Source organism: Pelobates fuscus, chromosome 13 (assembly GCF_036172605.1).
Source record: "Pelobates fuscus isolate aPelFus1 chromosome 13, aPelFus1.pri, whole genome shotgun sequence".
NCBI lineage: Eukaryota > Metazoa > Chordata > Amphibia > Anura > Pelobatidae > Pelobates > Pelobates fuscus.
The window spans coordinates 101408208-101434064 of record NC_086329.1 but is presented as its reverse complement, the minus strand read 5'-3'; the positions used below and the strand labels follow the sequence as shown (position 1 = coordinate 101434064).

Genomic DNA, 25857 nt, shown 5'->3' with positions numbered 1-25857 from the left:
CAGCTCCCATAATGTAGCAGGTGGTGTGAGGGTGTGCTGGGAGACTACAGCTCCCACAATGCAGCAGGTGGTGTGAGGGCATGCTGGGAGACTACAGCTCCCACAATGCAGCAGGTGGTGTGAGGGCATGCTGGGACGTCAGAGTAGTACTCCCTCTGCTCCCTGATCCCCATTTCCTCCCCCATGAATATAAATCAGGAAGCAAGTCCTACCTGAGGTGGAGCAAACCTTAATATGGCCGCTCCTTTTATGGTGTGGCATGTCTCTGGAGATCCGTTGTTGGTAAGTGGTGACGTCTGCTGCAGCTCCCACGTATATAGGGACCTCTTCCACCATGCCACAGCATTCAGAAGTGGATCGGCAGGAGGGAGGCCAGGTATGTATGTGGGCCATGGCCAGAGGTGTAACTAGAAACCACGGGACCCCGGTAAGAAAACTACCCTGGGCTCCCCCCCATACGTCTACCCCTCGCCGCCACCCCATACGTCTACCCTCCCCCTCCCATACATTGCCCCCCCCCACACATGCAGACACACAAACATATACAAACACACACACAGACATAGAAACACACAGAGACAGACATACAAACACACACACAGAGACACAGACATACAAACACACACACAGAGACACAGACATACAAACACACACACAGAGACAGACATACATACAAACACACACACAGAGACAGACAGACATACAAACACACACAGAGACAGACATACACACACACACACAGACACAGACATACAAACACACAGATTGTAAAGTGCCACTGTGCTGACCGGGCCCCCTGGAAATCCATAGCCATCGGATGGCCCTAAGAGCACGGGCCACCCAATGGGCCCATTAACGTGCGGCCCCGGCAGTTCTACCACGCAGGCCGATCCGCAACACATGGCAGTGGGCACCACGGTCGCAGGGCAGCCAGGCCGCCTGGAGTGGGGATCCTGGTAGCAGCTGCGACCGCAGTAGTTTCGCCACTGGCCATAACACACTGAAATGCGGCAGGCGCCAGCTTAACTTAGGCCGCCGCGCACAAATGGTTTTGTTTTTTAACCCGTGCAGTGACATTCCGTGTATAAGACGACCTCCAATTTTAGACTAAAAAAAAATGTAGAAAAAAAACATAGTATTATACACCGAAAAATACCCACCAGCTCTAGATTGTAAGCTCCTTTGACCAGGACCATGTTCAACCTATTGTTCCTGTAACATTTTGCAATTATCTCATTTATTGTTAAATTTCCCTCTTTATAATATTGTAAAGCGCCAATAATAATAATAATATTGTAAGGGTTTCTGTGAGGCTATACTGCATGCAGCTGGCTTGGAGTACTGGGAGTAGTAATAAGATAATGGACATGGTGCTGGGGGAACATCAATAACACGAGCAGCATGCAGGTGTTTATGTAAAAAGATGCTTGCTTTCATTCCACAAATCCTCTCCCAGTGTGCTGTGACAGACAGCACTGTCTCTGACTCTCCTCCTCCATTCCCTCAGCACACTCCCATTTTCCCGCCCTTTATCCCTCCTTTTCCCGCCCTTTTCACTCCTTTTCCCGCCCTTTGTCCCTCCCCTCACGTTGCACACAGGCTGCAGTTTCGGCGCAAGACCGGTCCACATGCAGGGGCGGGGCCAGGCGCGCGGCGGCTCGGCCAATCCGCTTATCCCGCCGCCCATATGCCACCGCCCTCTCCAGCCTGAGCCAATCGGAGCGCTGGAAAGCGGTGTTTCGGTGAGAGGGGCGTCCAGCGCGGGCCAATGGCAGAGCGGACACGGGCGCACAGGGGGAGGCACGTGCGGAGCTTCACGTGTTTGTGTGCGAGTGATTGCAGAGGGAGGGAGGGTCTGGGACACACACAGAGCATGTTACACACCTAGAGAGACAGCACAGAGACCTGCACACTGAGAGACCTGCACACCTAGAGAGACAGCATAGCCCAGAGACCTGCACACCTAGAGAGACAGCACAGAGACCTGCACACTGAGATATCCTCACACAAAGAGACACTCTCATACATAGAGAGACATTCTGAGAGAGGCTCACACATAGAGATACACCCAGAGATATTCTCATACATAGAGAGACACCCTGAGAGATTCTCACACACACAGAGACACCCTGAGAGAGTCTCATAGACAGAGAGACACCCTGAGAGATTTTCACACACACAGAGACACCCTGAGAGATTCTCATAGACAGAGAGACACACCGTGAGACATTCTCATATCCAGAGAGACACTCTGGGAGATCCTCATACCAAGAGAGACACTCTGAGACATTCTCATACACAGAGAGACACTCAACATTCCTCAGGATCCTCACTGGAAGCTGCACTAAAGAGAGACCATCACTGAGACCCTAAGAACACAAGAGACCATCCCTGATTTCTCCTGAAAGATCCTCGCTGATAACTTCATAAACTGTGAGACTCCTGTTAAATTGAATTATTCCTCCATATGGAGACAATAAAAACCTGTATACTTAGATAGACTGGCATACTAAGAGACCTCCATATACAGAGACCCTAATAGTCCATACTCAGAGAGACCTCTCTGTATACAGAGACCCCAATACCTCATACTAAGAGAGACCTCTACACACAAATACCCCAATACGGAATGCTCACATAGACCTCTACACACAAATACCCCAATACGGAATGCTCAAAGAGACCTCTATACACCGAGACCCCAATATTGAATGCTCAGAGAGACCTCTATACACCGAGACCCCAATATTGAATGCTCAGAGAGACCTCTATACACTGAGACCCCAATATTGAATGCTCAGAGAGACCTCTATACACTGAGACCCCAATATTGAATGCTCAGAGAGCTCTATACACCGAGACCCCAATATTGAATGCTCAGAGAGACCGCTATACACCGAGACCCCAATATTGAATGCTCAGAGAGACCGCTATACACCGAGACCCCAATATTGAATGCTCAGAGAGACCGCTATACACCAAGACCCCAATATTGAATGCTCAGAGAGACCGCTATACACCGAGACCCCAATATTGAATGCTCAGAGAGACCTCTATACACCGAAACCCCAATATTGAATGCTGAGAGAGACCTCTATACACTAAGACCCCAATATTGAATGCTCAGAGAGACCTCTATACACTAAGACCCCAATATTGAATGCTCAGAGAGACCGCTATACACGAGACCCCAATATTGAATGCTCAGAGAGACCGCTATACACCGAGACCCCAATATTGAATGCTCAGAGAGACCGCTATACACGAGACCCCAATATTGAATACTCAGAGAGACCGCTATACGCCGAGACCCCAATATTGAATGCTCAGAAACACCTTTATAGATCGAGACCCCAATATTAAATGCTCAGAGACCGCTATACACCGAGAACCCCAATATTGAATGCTCAGAGAGACCTCTATACACAGATACCCCAATACTCCATACTCAGAGAGACCTCTATACACATAGACCCCAATACCGAATAGTCAGAGACCTCTATACACATAGACCCCAATACCGAATAGTCAGAGACCTCTATACACATAGACCCCAATACCGAATAGTCAGAGAGACCTCTATACACATAGACCCCAATACCGAATAGTCAGAGACCTCTATACACATAGACCCCAATACCGAATAGTCAGAGACCTCTATACACAGAGAGACCTGTATTCAAATACTGAATAGTCTGAGACTTCTATACACGAGACCCCAATACTCCATACTCAGAGAGACCTCTATACACAGAGACCCCAATTCCAAATAGAGACCTCTATACACAGAGACCCCAATACTCCATACTCAAAGAGACCTCTATACACAGAGACCCCAATACCGAATAGTCAGAGACCTCTATACACATAGACCCCAATACCGAATAGTCAGAGACCTCTATACACATAGACCCCAATACCGAATAGTCAGAGACCTCTATACACAGAGAGACCTGTATTCAAATACTGAATAGTCTGAGATTTCTATACACGAGACTCCAATACTCCATACTCAGAGAGACCTCTATACACAGAGACCCCAATTCCAAATAGAGACCTCTATACACAGAGACCCCAATACTCCATACTCAAAGAGACCTCTATACACAGAGACCCCAATATCGAATAGTCAGAGACCTCTATACACAGAGACCCCAATACCGAATAGTCAGAGACCTCTATACACAGAGACCCCAATACCGAATAGTCAGAGACCTCTATACACAGAGACCCCAATACCGAATAGTCAGAGACCTCTATACACAGAGACCCCAATTCGGCATACTGTCAGACCTCCATAAATAGACCACCAATAGCTGCATACTCAGACCCCATATAGAGACCCCCATTACCTGCATAGTAACAGTGAAACCTTGATATAAAGACACATCCAATAGTACCGTGTATCAACCTTCATATACACTGACCCTTTAATAGCTTCCATGCATTAAGAGACAATTACTGAGGGGGTTGGACAGTCCCTCGTTAGACTTGGGAACAGAGTTGTTGACTAATAACCTTTACCAAGAGACATCCATGCAGTTAATCTCTCACTGACAGAGAACTAACTCATGTACTGAGACACCTACACAGTGAGACTTTCACTGTTTCTTCCCTAGACCTTTATATATCAAAAGATCTCTATACATTGAGAGACACTTTCTAAAACCTCCATATACTGAGAGACCATCTTAGACTGACACTTCACTGAGATCTCCATCTCTAATACATCGAGAGACCCCATACATACACTTTTATTGAATCTAGGATCTCGCTACAGTAAGAGATGTGATCCCGAGAGACATTCACTAATACCACACTACTTAGACACCTCCCAAAAACCAAGAGTCCTCCAGACGTTGATATCCCTCTCTTAGAGAACGTCTTGCACTGGGAGACCCCAGTCATTGTGGGACCTTCACTAATATATACTGTCATACACAGTGAGACGTCCAATATTGTTAGTCATTTTGTGCCAGACACAAATTCGCACATTAGGAAGAGACATACTGAGCAACATCTACACTGGCATAAGAGACAGGGCTTTCCTCAGCTAGCGAGACAGACACAGAGTGGAGCAGGACAGCTATATTTAGTCTGACTCCATGAGCCACCTAGCACGTTACCATTGCATACAGTATTTGGGGGCGTCTGCTGTATTCAGTCACTGGGAGGAGAGATCCATAATAGAGGCATAGACACCTCCCAAAACAGTACAGACAGAACAAAGAGGCACAGGGAATCAGACATACTGGCGGTGAGTAGCCTGGGGGCTCCCTGTGTGAGTGAGACAAGCTATCTGACCCCTATATAGTTATAGTCTACACAAAGCAAGGAACTGCTGTACATGGTTTCATTCATCAAAGATAAAATGCAGGAAAATAGATATATGTATCGTCTGCCATAGAAATATATGAGGTTTTGTCTCTGAGCAATGTGCATTTTTTCAGATCACGTCAGACAAGTGACTAAAGGGTCATAGACAATGAAAGCAAGGTTTTTGTATCTGGACTCTGTGTATGTCTGTAGCCTGGCATGTATCCATTCGCCTATGCAGATTATTTAACCCATATTTTAATATTGCAGTAAAAGATTGTGTGTTTACCCGGTTTATTACTGAATAACGATCTCGCTGCACCTAATAGGTTAATATATCTCGATAGTCTGGCTTTGTGAGCGCACCGGGTTTGGGAATATTGCAGAGAATGTATTCCAGTTACTCCTCCCTTTTGCTGAGATTGCTGGTACAGACTAATTTCAAGCTTTATGTCCCGCACACAAAAGAGAAATAAAAAATAATGGATACAATGTTTTATTGTTGTATGAATTGTATGTATGGGAAACAAATCCAATTTCTGTGTTTACATGACATTAGAGTTTCACAGAAGTTATATCAGAATTGGTTTGAAGTAGGTTATCATTTTTGGTATTTTATTGGTGAATATAATGTATTATTGAAGATGTTGGGAGGAGAATATTTCTATTTTATGTAACATCGTGCTAGAAGAAGATTAGTGGCACGTGTGGAATGATTTGTGGCAGTGGAAGAAATACATATTTCTGGTAGAAATAAAAGATCCTTGGAGAAGGTCAGAGGTTTTATAGAATAGGTCTATAGAAAAATATATCTTTGTGGAGGAAGTAGAGGATCAAATTAGCCAGTAAAAAGTCAAGGGAACAATGTGAGAATGCATGGAGGAGGGTCACTGGATTTGTAGTAAGGGTAATTTTGCTACTGCTTTAATAGGTTTACACAATTTAATACATAACTGTATATGTATCATTGATTTGTCAAATCAAATAATGTTTGGCTGTTACATGCTTCTGTCTGGATTCAGTTCTCGCTGTGCATTGTTCTTGGTTGATATCACAGGTAATTTGTGGGGTGGAAATGCAGAAAGTTGAAGGATTCAATGAAAATGATGAGTATATAGTATTGGGAGTGTTGGGCTGAAAAAAAGAGTAGTTTATATTTTTGTAGAAATTAGAAGGTTTTTAAACCATGGTGTTGCAGTTTAATATATATGGCACAGTTTATCATAAAGGAGTATTGGGGACCAAATGTGCATGCATCTAGTGGTATGACTGCCACTAGAGGTACTAGTCAGTAATGTAAACACTGCATTTTCTCTGAAAAAAAAAGCAGTATTTACATTAAAATGCCTGCAGACACCCGAACAAGTATATTAAGCTGGAGTTGTTTTGGTAACTATTGTGTCCCTTTAAATAAAGGTTTATGGTAAATTTTGAATTGAGACATTCCCTGAGAATGTAAACTGAACTGTCTGGATTTCGTAACCATGCCCAATCATGGCCAAATAAATGCGCAACCCACTGTTGACATCTGGTTAATTAATAAACCAATGTTCTTTCTTCATATTGTTATGCTGTGCTGACATTTACAATAAGGAGTGCTACTAATGTCAAGAAGGTCTATTGTTAAGACAAATTGTACCTAAAAAGGCTAGTAGGATACATCTTTTTACTGAAATAGAGGTTGGCCTGTTCATAAGAGACATTGCATTCTGCAGTAAGTTCAGGTATAAAGAAACGAAACACTATTCTATTTGCTTCAGCAATTTTGTGGTACCATATTAAGTTAGTTAGAGCTTTCAGTGGACAATAGGGCAATCGTATTGATCGCATAATAACAGGCTTTAGGAGCTATTGAATGAAGGTCTAATATAACCAAGCTGTCACTAGAGCAGAGTTGGAGTCTTTTCCGTAATCTGCTAATTGTGTCTAAATTTTGCTCTTCAGTCCCCAGTTCACTGTTGTAGTGCATACATTTCTAGTGCCTTTTGAGCGACAATGAATCCACTGCATTTGTATTATTACAGAGAAGTTGGGCTAAGCAAGCAGGGGTGGGCTTAGGATTAGACATTTAGCATTCAGGAATGCTTGGAATAGGGGCTATCTGCCGTTAAAGTGCTATGGGCTGTATGGCTATTGATTCTTATCTTATGTTGGTATTTTTAAATGGGTTGCCAAAAGATTAAAGAATTCTAGAATCAGGCATCTAGCTCGCCCTGACTTTGGCAGTACATTTTTAATTAGTATTATTTTAACCCACTTCGGTTAATGATTTCAAATTTGCACCATATGTTTGTGACAAACATGTGAAACTCTTGAAATGTGAAGTAGATTGGAAGGTATTCGACTTAACTAGAGCAATTATACTGTGATGAATTCACTTTCAAATCTTAAAGGTATGTACTGTATATGATAGAACCTTGGGTACAGAGTGACCCAGTTTGATAATAGGGCAGCGACTCCCTCTGCACATGTTGCTACATTCTTGGCCAAGCCGGTTGCAAAATTTTGTCAGGTGTGCTAAGCCTGCTAACAGACTTTCTGTGGCTAGTAACTCCCAACTAATAAAAAGAGTGCACGCCCCTTTGAAGGCTGTCAGTGTAGTTTCTAAGAAACTCCACCAGGGGGCATATCATGTGTCACGTCTTTGGCATTTAAGAATGTTAGGATTAGGGGTTATGGACTGTAACTCCCATGTACAGTCTTAACTAATTTTGGTATTTTGTTTTAATGGGGCTGCCAAAAGATTGCATAATTCTGGAATCGGGCAGCTGGCTTGCCCCGATTTTGGCATTCAATTTTTAATTAGTATTATTATTTTAATCCTTTTGTGTTAATGGCTTAAATGTGAAAACATGTGCAACTCTGTAAATTTTAATTAAATTAGAAGGTATTCGACTCAGAGCAATTATACTGTATTGAATTCACTTTCAGATCTTAAACGTATGTACTGTATATGATGAACCATGTGTACAGAGTGACCCAGTTTGATAGTAGAGCAGCGACTCCCTCTGCACATGTCTCTGCATTCTTGGCCAAGCCGATTGCAAAATTTTGCCAGGTGTCATAAGTCTGCTACCAGACTCCCGGTAGCTAGTAACTCCCAACTAATAAAAAATAAAGTGCACACCCCTTTGAAGGCTGTCATGGTGTAGTTTGTACAGAAACTCCACCAGGGGGCATATCATGTGTAAAATATCTTATCCTCTAACCATCTGAATAATGTGATCTAAATAAAATATGGAGTAAAAAGGTTTTTCTTATTTAACCTTTCTTCCAGTACTGAAATCCAGTCCCTGCAGCCACTTGGTACATCTTCTGCAACATCATAGAGGAGCATTGGGGAAACAAAGCACATGTGCAGCCAGTTCTGTGCTCCTCCAATCAAATGGAGGTGAACCTGTGAAACCAAAGTTTGACTCGGTTCTTACATTGAAAGCACCTCTAGTGGCTGTCAGGGACACAGTCAAGAGAGGTGTGTTTGACCCTGCAATGTAAGCATTGCTCTATCTATTAAACGGCAATGCTTTACATTGCAGGATTAAAACGTAAATCTCTATTGCACCCATACCACTTCATTGAGATAAAGTGGTCTGGGTGCCTTTAGTGGTTCTTTAAGATGTGGCTGGCATGTCGCCTAAGATTCGCAGAGCAGAGTGCATTTATTTGCTAATTTTGGAAATGTTTTTCTGTGCTGTATTTCAATGTTTCTGTTTTTGTCTCTTTAGGCTCTTAATTCATTCATGGAAGATACAGAGTCATCTGATTTTCTGTCCTCTTGCGACTCCATCTATTCAGTGGGGAGCACAGCTGTCAGTGGCAGAGAAGATACAAACTACGTGGATTTTGGTGTCTTCCTTTCTGGGGGTTTGGAGGAAGCCAATAAAGTAGAGGAGGACATGGATAATGTGAGGATGATTCCAAATTCTAGACTTAGCAGCAATGACCACCCTGTCTTAATACGCTTAGAGAATGAATACCAAGCACGGAAATCTCATTGGTATCAGCGATCAGGACGGTATTTTGGACAAATGCAAGAGATAGATGGGAGGCTCTCCTTCACTAGTCAGAACACTGTCACAAGCAGGGGGTCACCACTTGGTAGCAAAAATGAAGAAAAACATTTGAAGCACTACATTAGCCAAGACACAAATCCAGGAGCCCCTCATGGACTCAAAAGGCAATGGAAACAAGAGGCAGAATTGCCTAAAGATTGGTGGAAGGAGAGAAAGGAACAGGCCTATTCTGCATCTGAAGGAGACAGAATATTTGCTCAGAAGGTATGTTACATGAACAACAAACTTTTCTTAATCTCATACTGTGTTGGCAGAAGCACTCATTTCCTTAATCTGCTAACAAACCTCAGTCTCCCTTAACCTTTGCCAGCCAAAAACATGCTGCTTTCTTACAATATCAACACCATTGAGACTGTAAGAAAGGTGTCTTTACAGTAATAACAATAAAGATGTGGAATTCAAATTGGTTGTATATCAGATTATATAGATATTAGTAAAAAAGACTTGGATGCTTATTTTGCAAACAATATTCGAGGATATAACTAATAAGTATGTGAACAAGTTGTTGATCCAAGGACAGCTCTGGCTTCCATTATGGAGTCTATAAGGAATTTTTCTGGCATACTGTATTTGAAAATCGCTACAATTGGTGTATTATTTGTTGTCTTCTTTTGGAGTAATAGCATAAATGAATGGGTTTTAACAGGAACCGGGATGTTTCCTGGTGGGCTTGCTGCCCCTGTCTGGGGCCACAGCGCTGTGCGAGCGGCTCTTAAAACGCCTCCACCGCTGGGCTGATCCTCAAGGTGCACAGGCCCTGGGTTTTAAAGGTTCGACTTGATGGATTTTTTTTTTTTAGCCGCTGAATATAAGACAGCACCTGGCTCCCATAACAACTGCAATGAGCTGAAGTAGTTTTTTGGGGTGGGAGTGTTCCTATTAAGTTTTAATAATAAGATTTTTGTCAAGGCCTTATTTCTAAGATTATAAACTCTGGAGTGTCAATCTCAGTGTGTTACGCAAACTAGGGTGTCTGCCGCTTGCAGTTGTGTTTGATCTTGAAGGTATTACATTAATCCCCAAGGCCAGTATAACTTAATCAGCCTGCCAGTAGAGTTTACTGCCTATTTGCTAATCCCTTGTGTGAGTTTCCAGTCCATGAGTTTCAGATGCTTTGTGGAGTGCTGTGGGACCAAAAATTCAAATTATGAATATATAAATCAATATCATAGTTACATAGCTATATAGGCTAAAAAAAAGACTTTAAGTTCAGCCTTTCTCGTATCAGCTTTTGCTGTTGATCCAAAAGAGGCGGGGAGGGGAATTTGAAGCACTTTTCATTTTTGCAACAAACTAGGAAAGAAATCCTTCTTGGCCCCAGAATGGCAGTCATATTTCTCCTTGCATCAAGAAGCTGTAACCCCACATTTTAAAAATGATGTCCTTGAGTATTATAATTTTGCAAGAATTCAACCGGTTGCTGTTCAAACATCTGTAAAGACTCTGATAAAACCACCTTATAAGGCAGAGAATTCCACATCCTTATTGTTCTTACTATGAAGAACCCTTTCCTTTGCCTTAGACTAAATCTCCTTTATTCCAGTCTAAATGGGTGACCTCGTGTCCTATTTATAAATAGATTTCCAGACATTAGTTTGTATTGGCCTCGCATATATTTGTATAATGCTATTATATACTCACTGAGGCGCCGTTTTTCTAAACTAAACAGTTTAAAATCTGTTAACCTTTCTTTATCTTCCATTTCTTTTAATATTTTTATAGGTCACCTCTGTACCTTTTCTAGTGCTATAATAACTTTCTTTAGAGCAAGTGTCATAATTACACTGCATATTATAGGTGTGGTCTTACCATCGATACTGGCCTTAGCAATTGCTTATTAACATTGCACATTGTTGCTTAGTTTGTTGTATATAAAAATTCCCAAATCCTGTAACAATTACCACATTTTTCTCATGTGTTGTAATCCCTAATTCACTACCATTAAGTGTGTAAGTTTCTTGTGCATTCTTCACCTCAATGTGCATAACTTTGCATTTACCTAACTTAATTTTCATCTGCAAGTTTGAGCATCCTAATGTATGTAAATCTCTCTGCAGTGAAGTAATATCCCACAGTTAGAAAAGTTCCATACAGAACATCTTACAAAAGCGATGTTTATATTTAACATGTGCATTACAGCTTCTATGTAAGAAGTAGTAGTTTTGTTTCTTAGAGTGTCTCTTTATATAGCACATTAAAGGTAATTCTGAGCACCATACACCTATGGTGCAAACATTCTTTGCACGTGGCTTCACCCCGACTCAGTGTCAAACTATTTTCAAGTTCACTCTAGCATTATCTGAACTACAGCAAAAATAAAAAAAAAATGTCAAACCAATTAAAATGGTTTGCCATGAACCAAGAGGATGGCACCAAAGAACAAAGCGGGCCATTGATTCTGCTTCCTAGAATGCCAACTGAATTTGTATTTATACATAAAGGAAAGACAATCAGTTGTATAGAATCAGTTGGTTTTTAGTATCTCCTTAATTATTATTATTTTATTTGTTGAAACTTAACATAATGTTTTATTTCATTACAGTGCCGGGAACTCCAAGGGTTCATCAAACCGCTGACAGATCTTCTAAATGGGCTGAAGAAGGGGCGTTATGAGAGAGGTGAATAGCTATATTGCTTTGGCACTTATATTAAGAGTTGAAAACATTCTAAAACTCAAGTATATCCACATGTTGGCTTTTCTGACCTACATTTATCAAATTAATCTGGTGATCAATAGCATTCACTGTTTGGTGAATAAACTCACATGCATTTTCCATACCTGTTTTGTGTTTTTTTTTAGATCTAGAGATATTATATTATTAGTAGTCAGCACAGGGCGAGCCAGGGAACACTGCTAAATTGTACTTTGCTTTGCCTTTAGTATTTATGTAGTTAATTGCTACAGGTACTGTTGCTTACAGTGATTTTCCAGCTAGAAATGTATCCTGTATATGCATTATTCGAATACAGTAATAGCAAAAAGTATGTATTTGTCCAAGTGAAGCATTTAATAGTTCATAGTGAAAGGAGTTACTTGTTAATAGGCTCCATTATCTCCTAGACGGGATATTTTGTCAAAACCTGTTTTCTGCGTGTGCATACACATTACTGACGGATTAGAAGGTGTTGGTTCAGGCAGATTATAACAGCCTGATACTGTGGCTGCACCTTCCCTGTATTACATAACATCCAGCAGTGCTTTGTTTAATTGTTCCCATTTTCACATGTAACATCAGGAGACTGTTTTTTTTTTTTTTATTGTACAGAGAGGCATTTGGATTAGCTGTGCAAATGATTTAACATTATTGGATACACTTTAATCATTTAATATTATGAAAAGTATTTAAATTTTGATATATTTTTTATAAATGATATTTTTGTTTTGATCATTTGAGGCAGGTAAAAAACATTTTAAAAGTCTATCCAAAAAAATTAAATAATTTGAAAAGCTTTTCCAACAATATTAAATGAAGATAATATTGCTGCTGTCCTATGGTCCTCTCATTGTCAGATGGTACTCTCTTGCACTGCCTGCTACAGTAACCCAACTAGTTGTATGACATGGGGAACTGACACTTCTGGATATAACTTTTGTTAACATTTAAGGTGCTCCTCTATTTTCTTTAAGATCCATATGACATATTTAGCATTTGACATGACAATCCAGTTCAGTATTGGAACAGCCAGGGCACCCATTGCATTGTTTCTGGCTTTCTTCTTTTTCTATGCTGCCTCTTGCAAAGGGCAGAACTTATAAAAAATAATTGATGGGGAGCCAAGATAAAGGCAATGCAGTAGATAAAGCAGTGTAGATTTCTACTTTTAAAGGAACACTACAATTACTATACTCATAACAGCCCTTGTAGTGATTATGGTACCAGGAGTGTTTTGGCGCCTCCCAGTATACATAGTCAAAGCTTTCAAAAACAGTTTAACGACTTAACTGGTGTCCACCAGCTGCCGTCAACACCTCCCTGGAAGCCGGGGAGACCATGCAGGGAGTTTCCATTAGCTCTACTGGTGGTGGTAGTCTTTATGTGCAGAGATTCTGCTTGTAACGCTGCACATACTGATATATTTTCACGTGTGTGCCAGTGGCTCCATGCCACCCTTGTCACTCGTGATTTTGGTGGTTTGGAACTCAGAGTGCTCCGGGGTGCCTAATGTCAATTCTGACAACAGATATAATGATTCTACCTTGCAGGCAGTGCTCCTCTCAGACAATCCTTCCCTAATAATTTTACTCAAAGTGAGTGCTGAGCATATCCCATAAACCCTTCAGGTGTAGTTTCATTCAGGAAAATACATAAATGAAACAACTGTGGAAGGCCTTTATCAGTTTTCCAATCAGCTTCATCCAAGTTTTTTACTAGTTAAACTAAAGGAATCTATGCAGCTCACAGAAAACTACTAGAGAGCCTGTCAAAGATAAGGGAGCTATGAATGTCATTACAGGGACATTACGCTCCCCCCCTCTAATGATTGGAAAGAACATACCTGTGATGACATTCAGCAGGAGGGTGGGCTTATGGCTGTTGCAGTTTTTTTAGTGCATTAAATTATTTATGCATAGAGATATGAAGTCATGATGTTTGGAGTATACTCTAAGACGTTAGATAGGGCTTTCCTATAAAATATTTTTTTTTTTTTTTGCTTAGTTTCCTTGCTGTACTGGCATTTTACCTCAACCAACCTTGCACACACATATATTATTAGAGCTATCAATCCAGTGGCTGTTGCAGGGTTATCTGAGGTTAGACAGTACAAAGGCATTAGTCAGATAAATATTCTGTGCTGTTAGTAAATTTTACAGGAAACTGGCTTATACTGAAACACAGTGTGTCACATTGTATCTTTAGATGTATACAACGCATATAGATTAAGTAAGGAAAGAAACTGAAGTATATGTGCAGGAGAAGTACAAACTTGTCTAGGGCTATTTATTATATATTTCCCTTCCCAAGAGCATCACAAATATTGTATTTATCCATTTCCTCACTGGTGAAATCTGTTACTGAACTTGTGTTTGTATAGCCAGAACATGTTGTACTGCAGTGAGTCTGCACTGCCCAACCACTTCTAAAATATATTAAAAACAAATCTCTTGATTACAGGGTTAAGCACCTTCCAGCAGAGTGTAGCAATGGATCGGATACAAAGGATTATTGGTGTTCTGCAAAAGCCACAAATGGGGTAAGTCTTACTAAAATGAAAAGATCAATGTATTCGGTCCTTATTTTCATTTCGAAAAAGCAGAGGAGTCAAAGGAAACAGTTACCTATTCTTTTCCCAGCCCAGTACCAGTAGCTAATTTTATCTCCCTACCCAGTACCAGTAGTATTCTATTCTCTCTCCTACCCAAAACCATTTGTAGCCTATTCTCTCCCTCTCCACTGCCCAGTAGCAGTAGTAGCCTATTCTCTCCTTCTCCCCTACCTAGTACGAGCAGTAGCCTATTCTTTTCCCTACCCAGTACCAGTAGTAGCCTATTCATTTCCCCTCCCATCCTCCGTACCAGTAGTAGCCTATTTTCTCCCCCTCCCCTATACAGTACCAGTAGTAGTCTAGTCTCTCTCTCTACCCTGCCTTCCACTAGTAGAGCAATCTTTCAATCTCCCCATTGATAGTAAAGAGCAATTCTTCCCCTCCTCAACTCTTTTGATTTTGCTTGTCTTACCTTGCTGGTGAGGTGTATATATGGATGTGTGTGTCACCTTGTAGAATGTGTGCACTGTAGGGTTAACAGCACAGGTCATTTGAACTTTTCCCACTTGCCACGCCAGTGCCCCTACAAGTCTGCACGGCTGCAGTGCTATCTGGACACACACCACCGTAGCTCCTTACAAGACTATGCATTATCATTGCTACATTTATCTGTCACAGTACAAAGAGTTGCAGTTTTTAATGTTTTGACTGTTTAAATTACAGTGAACGGTACTTGGGCACCCTGCTTCAAGTTGAAATGATGTTAAAGATTTGGTTCCCCACTGTTACCAGCTCCTCATCTGCATCATCATCTTCAGATTGTGAAAAGGAAGAACCTCACTATAAGATTGCTAAGGTATGCGACAGACCAACTAGTGATTGTCTATGTTAAAAACTCCTGACTTAGGCAAAAATAATGTGGGTTTAGTTACATTATATGATCATACATTACATAAACCTGCCACAATGTCAATGTATGTCATTTTTAGCAGGTCCATCCCTAGCAACCTAGTGTCTGCTCCTATGATTTCCACTTACTTTGGAAATCCTTCCTCCTGGGGCTCTCTGCAGTGTGAGATATATATATATATATTGGAATTTTAATTTGTAAACAAGTGCAGCCAAGTGAACTTTGTGACATCCATCTATTTTTATATTTCTCCAAGGTTTCTTACTTAACCATTTTACCTATTTTGTAGATGTCGCATGTGTGGTGTAAAGGTGAATAGTTGTCTGATTCTGCCTTTTTACATTCTGCAGCTTCCAAAGGTTGACTGCTTGAGTGCAAGGAGATGTCCGCTGACTGAGCTCCCTTCATCTAACACTGATTCTGAAGAAACCCCCATTCAGTCCCCTGTTTTGAAACAGTCACACTCAGATTGTCTCTGTAAAGACAGAATGCATGTTTTGTCAGAGTGGCCCTCCATGAATTTAACCTGGATGCACACTGCTCCTATTCCTAACCCTTCATTGAGCCAGGCTGATTTGCATCATCTCAACATGGCTTTAGAACAGGAAATCTGTGGACCACATACAAACAACTGTGGGGTCATTCTTTTTCTGCACAACAATCTGGTCTCTTCCTCACCTTTACCCAGGCCTGCCTCTACCATGCAGACCGAGGAGCTGCCATCAGTCATCCGTAAGAATTGCAGAGAAGAAGTTAAAAGAAGCGAATTGCCTCTTCGGAGCCAAAGTGCTCCTCCCATGCTACCAACCATTGGAAGTCCCAGGCTGGGTGAGAATGGAGGCCACTCATGTTCCCTGTCTCACCTACCAATGTGTACACAGAGACCTGCCGGGGAGAAAACCTAAACTGTGCATTTCGGATCTTCCGATAAATAAGATATCTGTCCGTCTGTTCAGCTTCATCCATGTTGCTCAGTCTTGGAAATGGGTAAAGAGCCCCTTTTCTTGGACAGGAGAAAACCAAAAGAGCTGGAAGTCATGTGTTTTTCTGTTTTATATGAGACCTCACAGAGCCTCAGTGCTGGATTTCCAAGTTATACTAAGAGTAAGAGGGCTATACCATGTATAAGGGAGCACAGAGAGGTGGTGGGGTCAGAGAAGACTGCATATTGAAAGGTGCAAACAGCAATATTATGGTTACTTCCCACCTCCACCTATTTTGACCCATCATAATAGGCCTCACCCCCATAACTTCCCCATGATACCTGTTTCCTGTCGTCCACAGCAGCAAAATTTGTTACAGAAAAAAAGTTAATAGCATGAATGTGTTAGCCAAGGATTCTGCACTACCAAAATTATTCCATATCATGCTTGAGTTACTTTACTTTTTTTAAAGGAATGAGGACAATGCACAAGTCAGAAAATGTAATCTTGCATGACAGAGCAGCAAGATCAGCAACAGAATGTTTTTTAATGCCATTGGACGAATGTGCTTGCTTGCATACTGCTAAAACACAAAACCAATACATGCTGCTATGGTGAATGAAGCAGCTTCCCAAAATACTGGTGTGCTGGTGGTTGTGCATTTGGTCTGACATCGAACTACTCTCCCTTTTGAGGACATTGTAATGCCTCCTACCGGAACATCACTTTTCATAGCAAACTGGACGTGTAACAACAGGCACAGCAGCTTAAGGAGAAAAAGAAATATCAAAACGTTGTCTTACTACAAAGACACAAAGCATACAATTCAACAAAATATAAAAGTGTGTCACTTTTACTCAATGTATGTTTAAAATCTTTTTTGTTTTTCTTTTTATAAATGCTGCTTTGAGACAATAAAATGCATCAATAAAAATAAAGAATTTGTACTAATAAAGTGCCATTATTTTTGGTATTAAATTGTGATTTCTACAGCAGCAGAAAATCTTTGGTTTTAGCTCAGAAGAGAGAAAATGGAAAACCAAGCAGAACACACCGGTGTCGGTTAATCAACTGAAAAATAACTTTACTGGTGTTACTTGTTATTTTATAATCTTTATAATATTTTTCATTGTAAAGAAACACAGAATATTAAAACAATGGTGGAAGGAATAATTAGGAACAACATACAGTTTGCAGACTAATCACTGGCATCTTTTTCCAAGAAGCATATATGTAGAGCTACTGTTCTAATCACCTGTTCCAGTCTTTATTCCAAAGGGAATAGTAACAGGTAGAAAATAAATAAATACATATTTGATAGGCTTTGGTACAATAAATGACAAAAGGGGTGAAGGAACTGCTATTTATCAAGGTCTGAGGTCACTGGCGCTATCTAAAATCCCCTCACGCCCCACCACGTGTCCAATATCTCCAATACCTGTGGGGTCATATAACACAGATAAAATACTTTGTAATTACTTCATTGGTTGACAATACATACTTGAAAACATAAGAAATCTCAATGTGTCCTCCCTGGTGTAGCTGAGGATAGTCTATGAGAAGGAAGGTTATTTAACTATTATAGCATATATGTAGTTATTATTGCCATCAAGGGCTTCTGGAGACATAATGGGGGGGGGGGGGGGAGATTGAGTGCTTTTAAATATTTTTACATGTAACCTCTTGATGGTATTATTTTTACTTAATAAATGCTTCAAATATTCTATGTTACATGATGTTTTTAGGCTTGGGTTAGTTTGCTTTGATGTGAATTAGGACTACAGTTAGGGCTAGGGAAAATAAAGTATCAATTACATCACTAGAATAAATGTTAAGAAAATCTTCTATAGAATACAAAGGGGAGTGGACTCTGCATTTAAACATTGTAAGAATTGCATTTGACACTAAGAATAATATTTTTTTGAAAGTTTCTATACTTTTAAATGTTTCTTTAAACAACAAAATACACTAAACAAAATTATAAACGCAACACTTTTGATTTTGCTCCCCCCCCCTCTCTAAGCGCTCCAGTTAATGGTGGACGCTATACCCAATCAGGGCAGGGGGAATCAGATCTTGTTATTGCGGTTAACATGGGTTTCTGCATCGCACACTATCAAGTGCAGGTCAAATGAAACGTTTGTTCTCCAATTTGTGTAGGTAAAGGGGCCGTTTCCATTGCTGACCTCTAGAGCAGGGGTAGGCAACCTACGGCACTAGTGCCATGCACGGCACTCAAGGCTGCTAGAGCCCAACGCACTCTGGCCTATCAGGAGTCCCAGTAAAACTTCAGATATTTGCTAATACGAAGAGGTGGTGAAGGACAATCCTCAATTTATGCACATAGAGTAACTGATCTCAGATCACTGCCTCTCAGCACTTGTGTAGTAGAGCAGCCCTCGACAGCTATCGCAGCTCCTGTCCTTGACCTGTACCTGGCCAGCCTGGTCCCCACTGGAACCCAGGGAACCCACCCACACTGCTAGATATACACAGAAATGCAAAATAACCCTCCCCTTATACAAATAATATGAACAGCCCACAAAAAAACACACACAATCCGCACAAACGCAACACCACTAACAATACACATACATGCACACAACCCCACATGCAGCCTCTCACATGCAATACCCCAAACAGCCCCCACACACTACCAAACACACAATGTGACATATCCATCCACACACAATTCCACAAGCAGCCCTCATACACAGCCCACATTCATATGCATCATACACGATACCATAAACTACTAATGAACATATACAATATAATAGCTCATATACGCACAAATGCAACGATACGAAGCAATTACAGTAAAAATAACACAAGCAGAATACGGCAGCATACACACCTTAATTTAAAAAAATAGGATCGTCACTCTACGGGACATCACAATCCTATATCGGCACAGTGCTGCTAAAAGGTTGCCTACCCCTGCTCTAGAGGCATTAAAAATTACACTCCTGCTAACATATTATAAGATCAATTAATGGTTTCTTTTAAATCATGGATAGTTAACAAAGTAACTTTGACAATTCTGTTACAATCATTACAGTATTATATCTAACAAAAAATAACAGTTTTTCCTGCATCAAGAATTTGTAACTAAAACAATATCCTGGATGATACAGGATTGCCCCGTATTAAAATTACTGTCCTACAGGGACATCAGAGCAAATGAATGGAAAATGCTAAGGCAAATTTGCATTAACAAATAACCCCAACTGGGGATCATTTATCTGTATTCACATTAAGGTGAATCTGGGTGAACTTGTTTAATGAGCCATGTGGGGGCAGATAAGGTATTGGAAAATATGTCATCTGTAGGGAACCTTACTGATCGCATCATGTAAACCCCAGGGAAACCAAGATACTACAAACAACCCCTTCAACAATAATACCACTGCCTACAGGGTTACTGAGGTCCGAAGGTCTCTGTATCTACACAATTTACAAAAGACAATATCCAGCTGAAAACATATTTGTTAGGGTTGATATGGAAACAGTTCAGAGGTGTTTTTTAAATAGTTTATACTGCACATTGGTATGATTCACAGCATCATCAGGTAAAAAGATAAAATAACAGGCTAGAAAATGATAAAATATCTCATTCAACATACAGACGCTATCATTTTTCATAATACAATGCTATTTTACAGGGGTTAGTGGTTATGGTGCCATGAGGGCTTCTCATGCAGGAGAAGATCAGACACAGCGTGGGCACAGGGGGGACCCAGTCAAGTTGTCTGACCATTTTAAAAATTGCAGTACAGTTTGATAAACTATTCTTCTACGGCACCATGGCATTCCTAGTACCATAGCCACTACAGCGTGCTGGAATAATTATAGTGCTTGGAGGATTCTTTTAACAGCTACTTCAAGTGTCCTATTTTACTTAGTATTGCGTATATGTGTGTCAGTTCCTTTGTAAACCCATACACAAATTAACTGTGCGTTATAACAAACATAATATTAAACTCAGTAAACCAAAATGAAACAGCGTAACACAAATCGTGACCAGTGCGGCTGATTAGACTTGTCCGCTGTGAGCCACCATTGATTGAGTAAGTGAGAACAGCAGGTGAACTCCTCACAAAAGGGTAACATTTGCAGAAAAGGTTTATGCGTGCCAAAAGTTCTAGAAGAAATACTGGCAGGACCGGCTGACAGCTGGCAATGCACGTGTAGCAAATTTCAACGTTCACCATGGCCAGTATCAGATTGTAATTAGCCTGCCTCCATGCGACATCCCTCTAAAACATGTGAGGCAGAATACCCAGCTCTTCCAACTCCAAAAACATAACAATGCTAACTTCTACAAGAGACTAAGGAGAACTTGGGAAATTTACAGTCAAAAAAACAATATTAGGAACCGAACATGTGCTGTTTTCCGACAAAGGAGAAAGGTTTATACCAATTCTGTCCCAAGAGGCTGAATTAACTCACCCAGAGGAGAATTTATACAATGTTGTAATAATAATAAAGGTGCTCACAGTAGAAACTTGTCTATCCCAAGTAACTTGGATTTTTTGAAAGTTCTAGAGACCAAGGTGGCAAGCAAGTGATCTCTTGTTGCAGTTTATGCAACCTCACGGAAAACACAAAGTGTATTGTGTGCCCTGCAATTAAAACCTCACGGATAGTGAATGGTGTAATACAAGTACTGCAGACCCAAAATTAACCCCAGTCAAGTGGAAAGTTTGATCCCTGATCTAGACAGTATGTTAAGTTATCTATACCTACACGCAGTACTCTGTATCTCCCTCCAAATTCTTAGATCTAATCACACACGCCAATTCATTTAATGAGTTTGGGTGTCACCATGTTGTTAAAAACTACTTTCCAGGTACATCCTCGACACCCTTCCCTCCAACCAAAAACGTTTTAACCCCTTAAGGACCAAGCTTCTGGAATAAAAGGGAATCATGACATGTCACACACGTCATGTGTCCTTAAGGGGTTAAAGGAACACTATAGGGTCAGGAACACAAACATGTATTCCTGACAGCATAGTGCTAAACCCACCATTTAGGTGGCTTGCCCCCCCCCCCCCCCCCCTCCTTAGCACTCTTAAAAGCAATTAAAACTCACCTCATTTCCAGCGCCACGCGGGTCTGCCGGCACTGGCCCTGCTCCCTTGGTGACATCATCAGAATTGCCATGGGGAAAGCTTTGGATTGGCGAAAATCGGCAAGGGGGGCAGGGCCAAACGCCGTTTTGGCCAATCAGCACCTTCCTCATAAAGATGCATTGAATCAATGCATCTTTATGAGGAAAATTCAGAGTCCCCATGCAGAGCGGGTAGACGCTGAACGGCAGTGCTGCCTACTGTGCAGCACTGAGCCAGGAAACACCTCCAGTGGCCATCTGAGGAGTGGCCATCTGAGGAGTGTCCACTTGGAGGTGTCCCTAGGGGCAATGTAAACACTTTTCTCTGAAAAGGCAGTGTTTGCATTAAAATGCCTGAAGACAATGATTATACTCACCAGAACAACTACATTAAGCTATAGTTGTTCTGGTAACTATAGTGTCCCTTTAAGTACTTGATACACAAAAGTTCCAGACTAAAGTCAAGATTGCATCCATAAGGCTTTCATTTCTGCCTGCCTAAAAGCCCAGTTCACAAATAAGGGCCAGGAAGATTCTGGGGCATGTTACATTGGAATGGATCTACATGGGCTAATGTATGCCACACTGTGTCTCAAAATAGTTGCTTCTCCCAGAGCACCCTGGTCCTGATTCTCTTACTATTAAAGGGACATGCCAGACTCCTACAGCACTTTAGCTTGCTGAAATACTTTATGTGTGAAGTGTGCCTTTTTTCATGTTATTAACAGTGCAGATTTCAATAGACATTGGCGCTTTTATCAATTAACCTTGTTACACCTCCATGGCTGTCAATCAGACAACCAGTCCTGTTACTTCCTGGTTGGGTTAGCTAAGTGGAGATAAACTCAAGAGGCAACAATTGACCAGAGCACCTGCCTTGCAAAGACTTCTCATTGAGCTGCATTGGGAAGTCTGTTATTGGACAGCCACAGAAAGTATGGGCGGGGTTAGAAGGGGAGGGCTCGCAAAGGCTGCAGACAAGAGATCAGCAGCTACAGCAAGCTGTTTTTAGATATTGCCCTAATGGGAAAAAAAATCCATAATTAAATGCATGCATGTTTTCATTGAGGATCTACAAAACAGTGATTTAAAAAAAAGAATGTATTTACTGTTTGTATTTGGGCAATAGAGTGTCCTTTTAGGTTAACTGCTTCTCCCAGAAGATTGTTTTGATTTTTTTTTTTTTAAGGTGTGTTCAAAAATCTCCTTAGATCAGGGTCCGTTCAGCCTAAAGGGTAACATTGAATGTGTAACCTAACAGAAACAAGCTGGTACTTCGATTCTTGATACACTAAACCCCTGGCTGATTTCCAGCGTTTGTGTGCTAAGTCAATACAGCCAGATTGGGTGAGGCTCGGCAGAGGACACGGAAAGGAACCAGCTGTCTGTGGTTGTTCCACGTGTTTCTATGAACATGATGTGCTCACACACATTGGCAGCAAAGGCCGCAGCCTGCACCTTACTGGAAGGTGACTAATGAGTAGCTATTGGCTTAAAGCGTTGGCTGCATGTGTACTGCTTTTACTGATCACAAGGGGTTATTATTAAAGCAACAAACCACAACAAATTATATTGAGACAGGCAGGGATGTTTTGATTGTCTTCCTACATTGCAATATTTATTGAAAAATGAACACCTTCAAGAAATTCATCTGGCTTTTCCCTGGAGAACCTTTAAGGAGGTCCTCTGTCGCTCCCCCTTGCAGAATCTTTGAGGAGGTCCTCTGTCGCTCCCCCTGCAGAACCTTTAAGGAGGTCATCTGTCGCTCCCCCTGCAGAATCTTTGAGCAGGTCCTCTGTCGCTCCCCCTGCAGAATCTTTGAGGAGGTCCTCTGTCGCTCCCCCTGCAGAACCTTTTACCCCTTAAGGACCAAACTTCTGGAATAAAAAGGAATCATGACATGTCACACATGCCATGTGTCCTTAAGGGGTTAAGGAGGTCCTCTGTCGCTCCCCCTGCAGAACCTTTAAGGAGGTCCTCTGTCGCTCCCCCTGCAGAATCTTTGAGGAGGTCATCTGTCGCTCCCCTTGCAGAATCTTTGAGGAGGTCCCTTTGTCGCTCCCCCTGCAGAATGTTTAAGGAGGTCCTCTGTCGCTCCCCCTGCAGAATCTTTGAGGAGGTCCTCTGTCGCTCGCTCTGCAGAACCTTTAAGGAGGTCCTCTGTCGCTCCCCCTGCAGAATCTTTGAGGAGGTCCTCTGTCGCTCCCCCTGCAGAATCTTTGAGCAGGTTCTCTGTCGCTCCCCCTGCAGAATCTTTGAGGAGGTCCTCTGTCGCTCCCCCTGCAGAACCTTTAAGGAGGTCCTCTGTCGCTCCCCCTGCAGAATCTTTGAGGAGGTCCTCTGTCGCTCCCCCTGCAGAATCTTTGAGGAGGTCCTCTGTCGCTCCCCCTGCAGAATCTTTGAGCAGGTCCTCTGTCGCTCCCCCTGCAGAATCTTTGAGGAGGTCCTCTGTCGCTCCCCCTGCAGAATCTTTGAGGAGGTCCTCTGTCACTCCCCCTGCAGAACCTTTAAGGAGGTCCTCTGTCGCTCCCCCTGCAGAATCTTTGAGGAGGTCCTCTGTCGCTCCCCCTGCAGAATCTTTGAGCAGGTCCTCTGTCGCTCCCCCTGCAGAATCTTTGAGGAGGTCCTCTGTCACTCCCCCTGTAAAATCTTTGAGGAGGTCCTCTGTCGCTCCCCCTGCAGATCCTTTAACGAGGTCCCAAGTCGCTCCCCCTGCAGAACCTTTAAGGAGGTCCTCTGTCGCTCCCCCTGCACAACCTTTTAGCTGTTTATCATTAAAAGTATGTAACAATATGGAACATGAAAAAGAAAGTTTTTAAAAGGTTACTTCAACCACCATGACCACTTCAGTGATTTGAAGTGATCATGGTGCTTGTAGCGTGTATGTGCAGCGTATTACTATAACTCCATCTCTGGCAGTGTCATTGGGGCATCGTTACCCAGCCTGAACACTTCCAGCCAATGAATGGGGTCTGGATCATCTTCAGGTTTTTTCAGGAGCTGGTAGTGCGTCACCGGATGTAAAAGGAGCCCGTAAGGACCGAGATAAGAGGACAAACAGGGCCAGGGTACACCCATCAACATAACCACTACAGCGGGCTTGGAGTAACGTTTTAAGGAGAATATTATGGAAAGGTTTTTAACTCTGGGTTTACCAGATAACATGATTCCAAGGATATTCCAGGGTTTTTTAGTTAGTGTAGGAGTGGAGAGAGATTTTGTAATGGCAGCACTAACCCATTGCTAAAAAACATCATCATAGCAGCTTGAACCATTATTGTGAATAAACTTGGGAGCCATTGTATAATGTGAATGGTAGGTGAACCGCCAAAGACATCTGATCTGACAGCAGAGACAGACAAGCTAACGAAGATGTGACGTCATTATTGATTGCAAGGAATTAGACGTATTCAAAGCAGGGTTTGTTTGCTAATCCAAAATATTTTTGTCCCTACATTAGAAGTATGACAGTGTCAGTGAGTGTATGCATGTCAGTCTGTGTAGGGACGGGTCAGTGTTTAGGACAGTGTGTGCCTAAAGGGGTCACTGTCTGTGTGTCAATAAGTGTGTGTGTTTGCTGCTATTACTATTGTTTTTTCATTATTATTATTGATATATATATATATAGTGCCAGCAAATTGCGTAGTGCTGTACAATGGGTGGACTAACAGACACGTAATTGTAACCAGACAAGTTGGACACACAGAAACAGAGAGGTTGAGGACCCTGCTCTAGGTGTTTATATGCTAGAGGGAGTGGGGTATAGTGACACAAAGGGTAAAAGTAAAGGTATCAAATTAGGCTAAAAAAGTATTCACTGAGGACTTATTGGGTTATTTTTAACAGTTGCAGGAGAAGAGTGAGGGTGCGGTGTATGTGTCATTCTGTGTGTATGGTCAATGTGTGTCTCTTTATGGGTCAGTCTGTATTTTTGTGTATGAATGTATGTGTCAGAGGGTGAGTATGTCAGTCAGTGTGTGTCAGTGAGTGTGTGAAGGAGTGCATACATTCCTAAAAAAGTTCCTTTGAGGTATTTATAAAGTCAAGCTTTACTAAATGCATGTGATTTCCTGAAAAAATTGTCCCTGGAATCTTCTCAAATGTTGGCAACTGCGTTAAGCTTATGTCTTCACCTGTACGTCTAACATCTCCTGCAAGCATCAGCACTTACAGTGTCAAATCATTACCATGGTAACCCATGACAGTGCTCTGACGGTAAGTGTAAGTGCTAGAGCTCCAAAAGAGACACCTCTCACCTTGTTGTTTGCCCTCTACCCGGTGGGTAGCCAGCCCTCTGGACCACCAGGGATCTGAA

General features: G+C 41.8%; 1 protein-coding gene across 2 annotated transcripts; it reads left to right on the top strand.

Annotated features, from left to right (window-relative positions):
• The first annotated feature begins 2067 nt into the window (after window positions 1-2067).
• On the top strand, window positions 2068-17366 carry CIART (circadian associated repressor of transcription). 2 transcript variants are annotated; one of them, XM_063439470.1, is made up of 6 exons: window positions 2068-2433; window positions 9042-9593; window positions 11932-12007; window positions 14504-14582; window positions 15318-15450; window positions 15855-17366. In XM_063439470.1, the coding sequence occupies exons 2-6, from the start codon at window positions 9057-9059 to the stop codon at window positions 16407-16409; spliced, it is 1380 nt and encodes a 459-aa protein (XP_063295540.1). In that variant the 5' UTR covers window positions 2068-2433; window positions 9042-9056; the 3' UTR covers window positions 16410-17366. The 2 variants fall into 2 exon arrangements, with proteins under 2 accessions (XP_063295540.1, XP_063295541.1); XM_063439471.1 differs by lacking the exon at window positions 2068-2433 and adding an exon at window positions 4613-5257.
• The last annotated feature ends 8491 nt before the right edge of the window (window positions 17367-25857 follow it).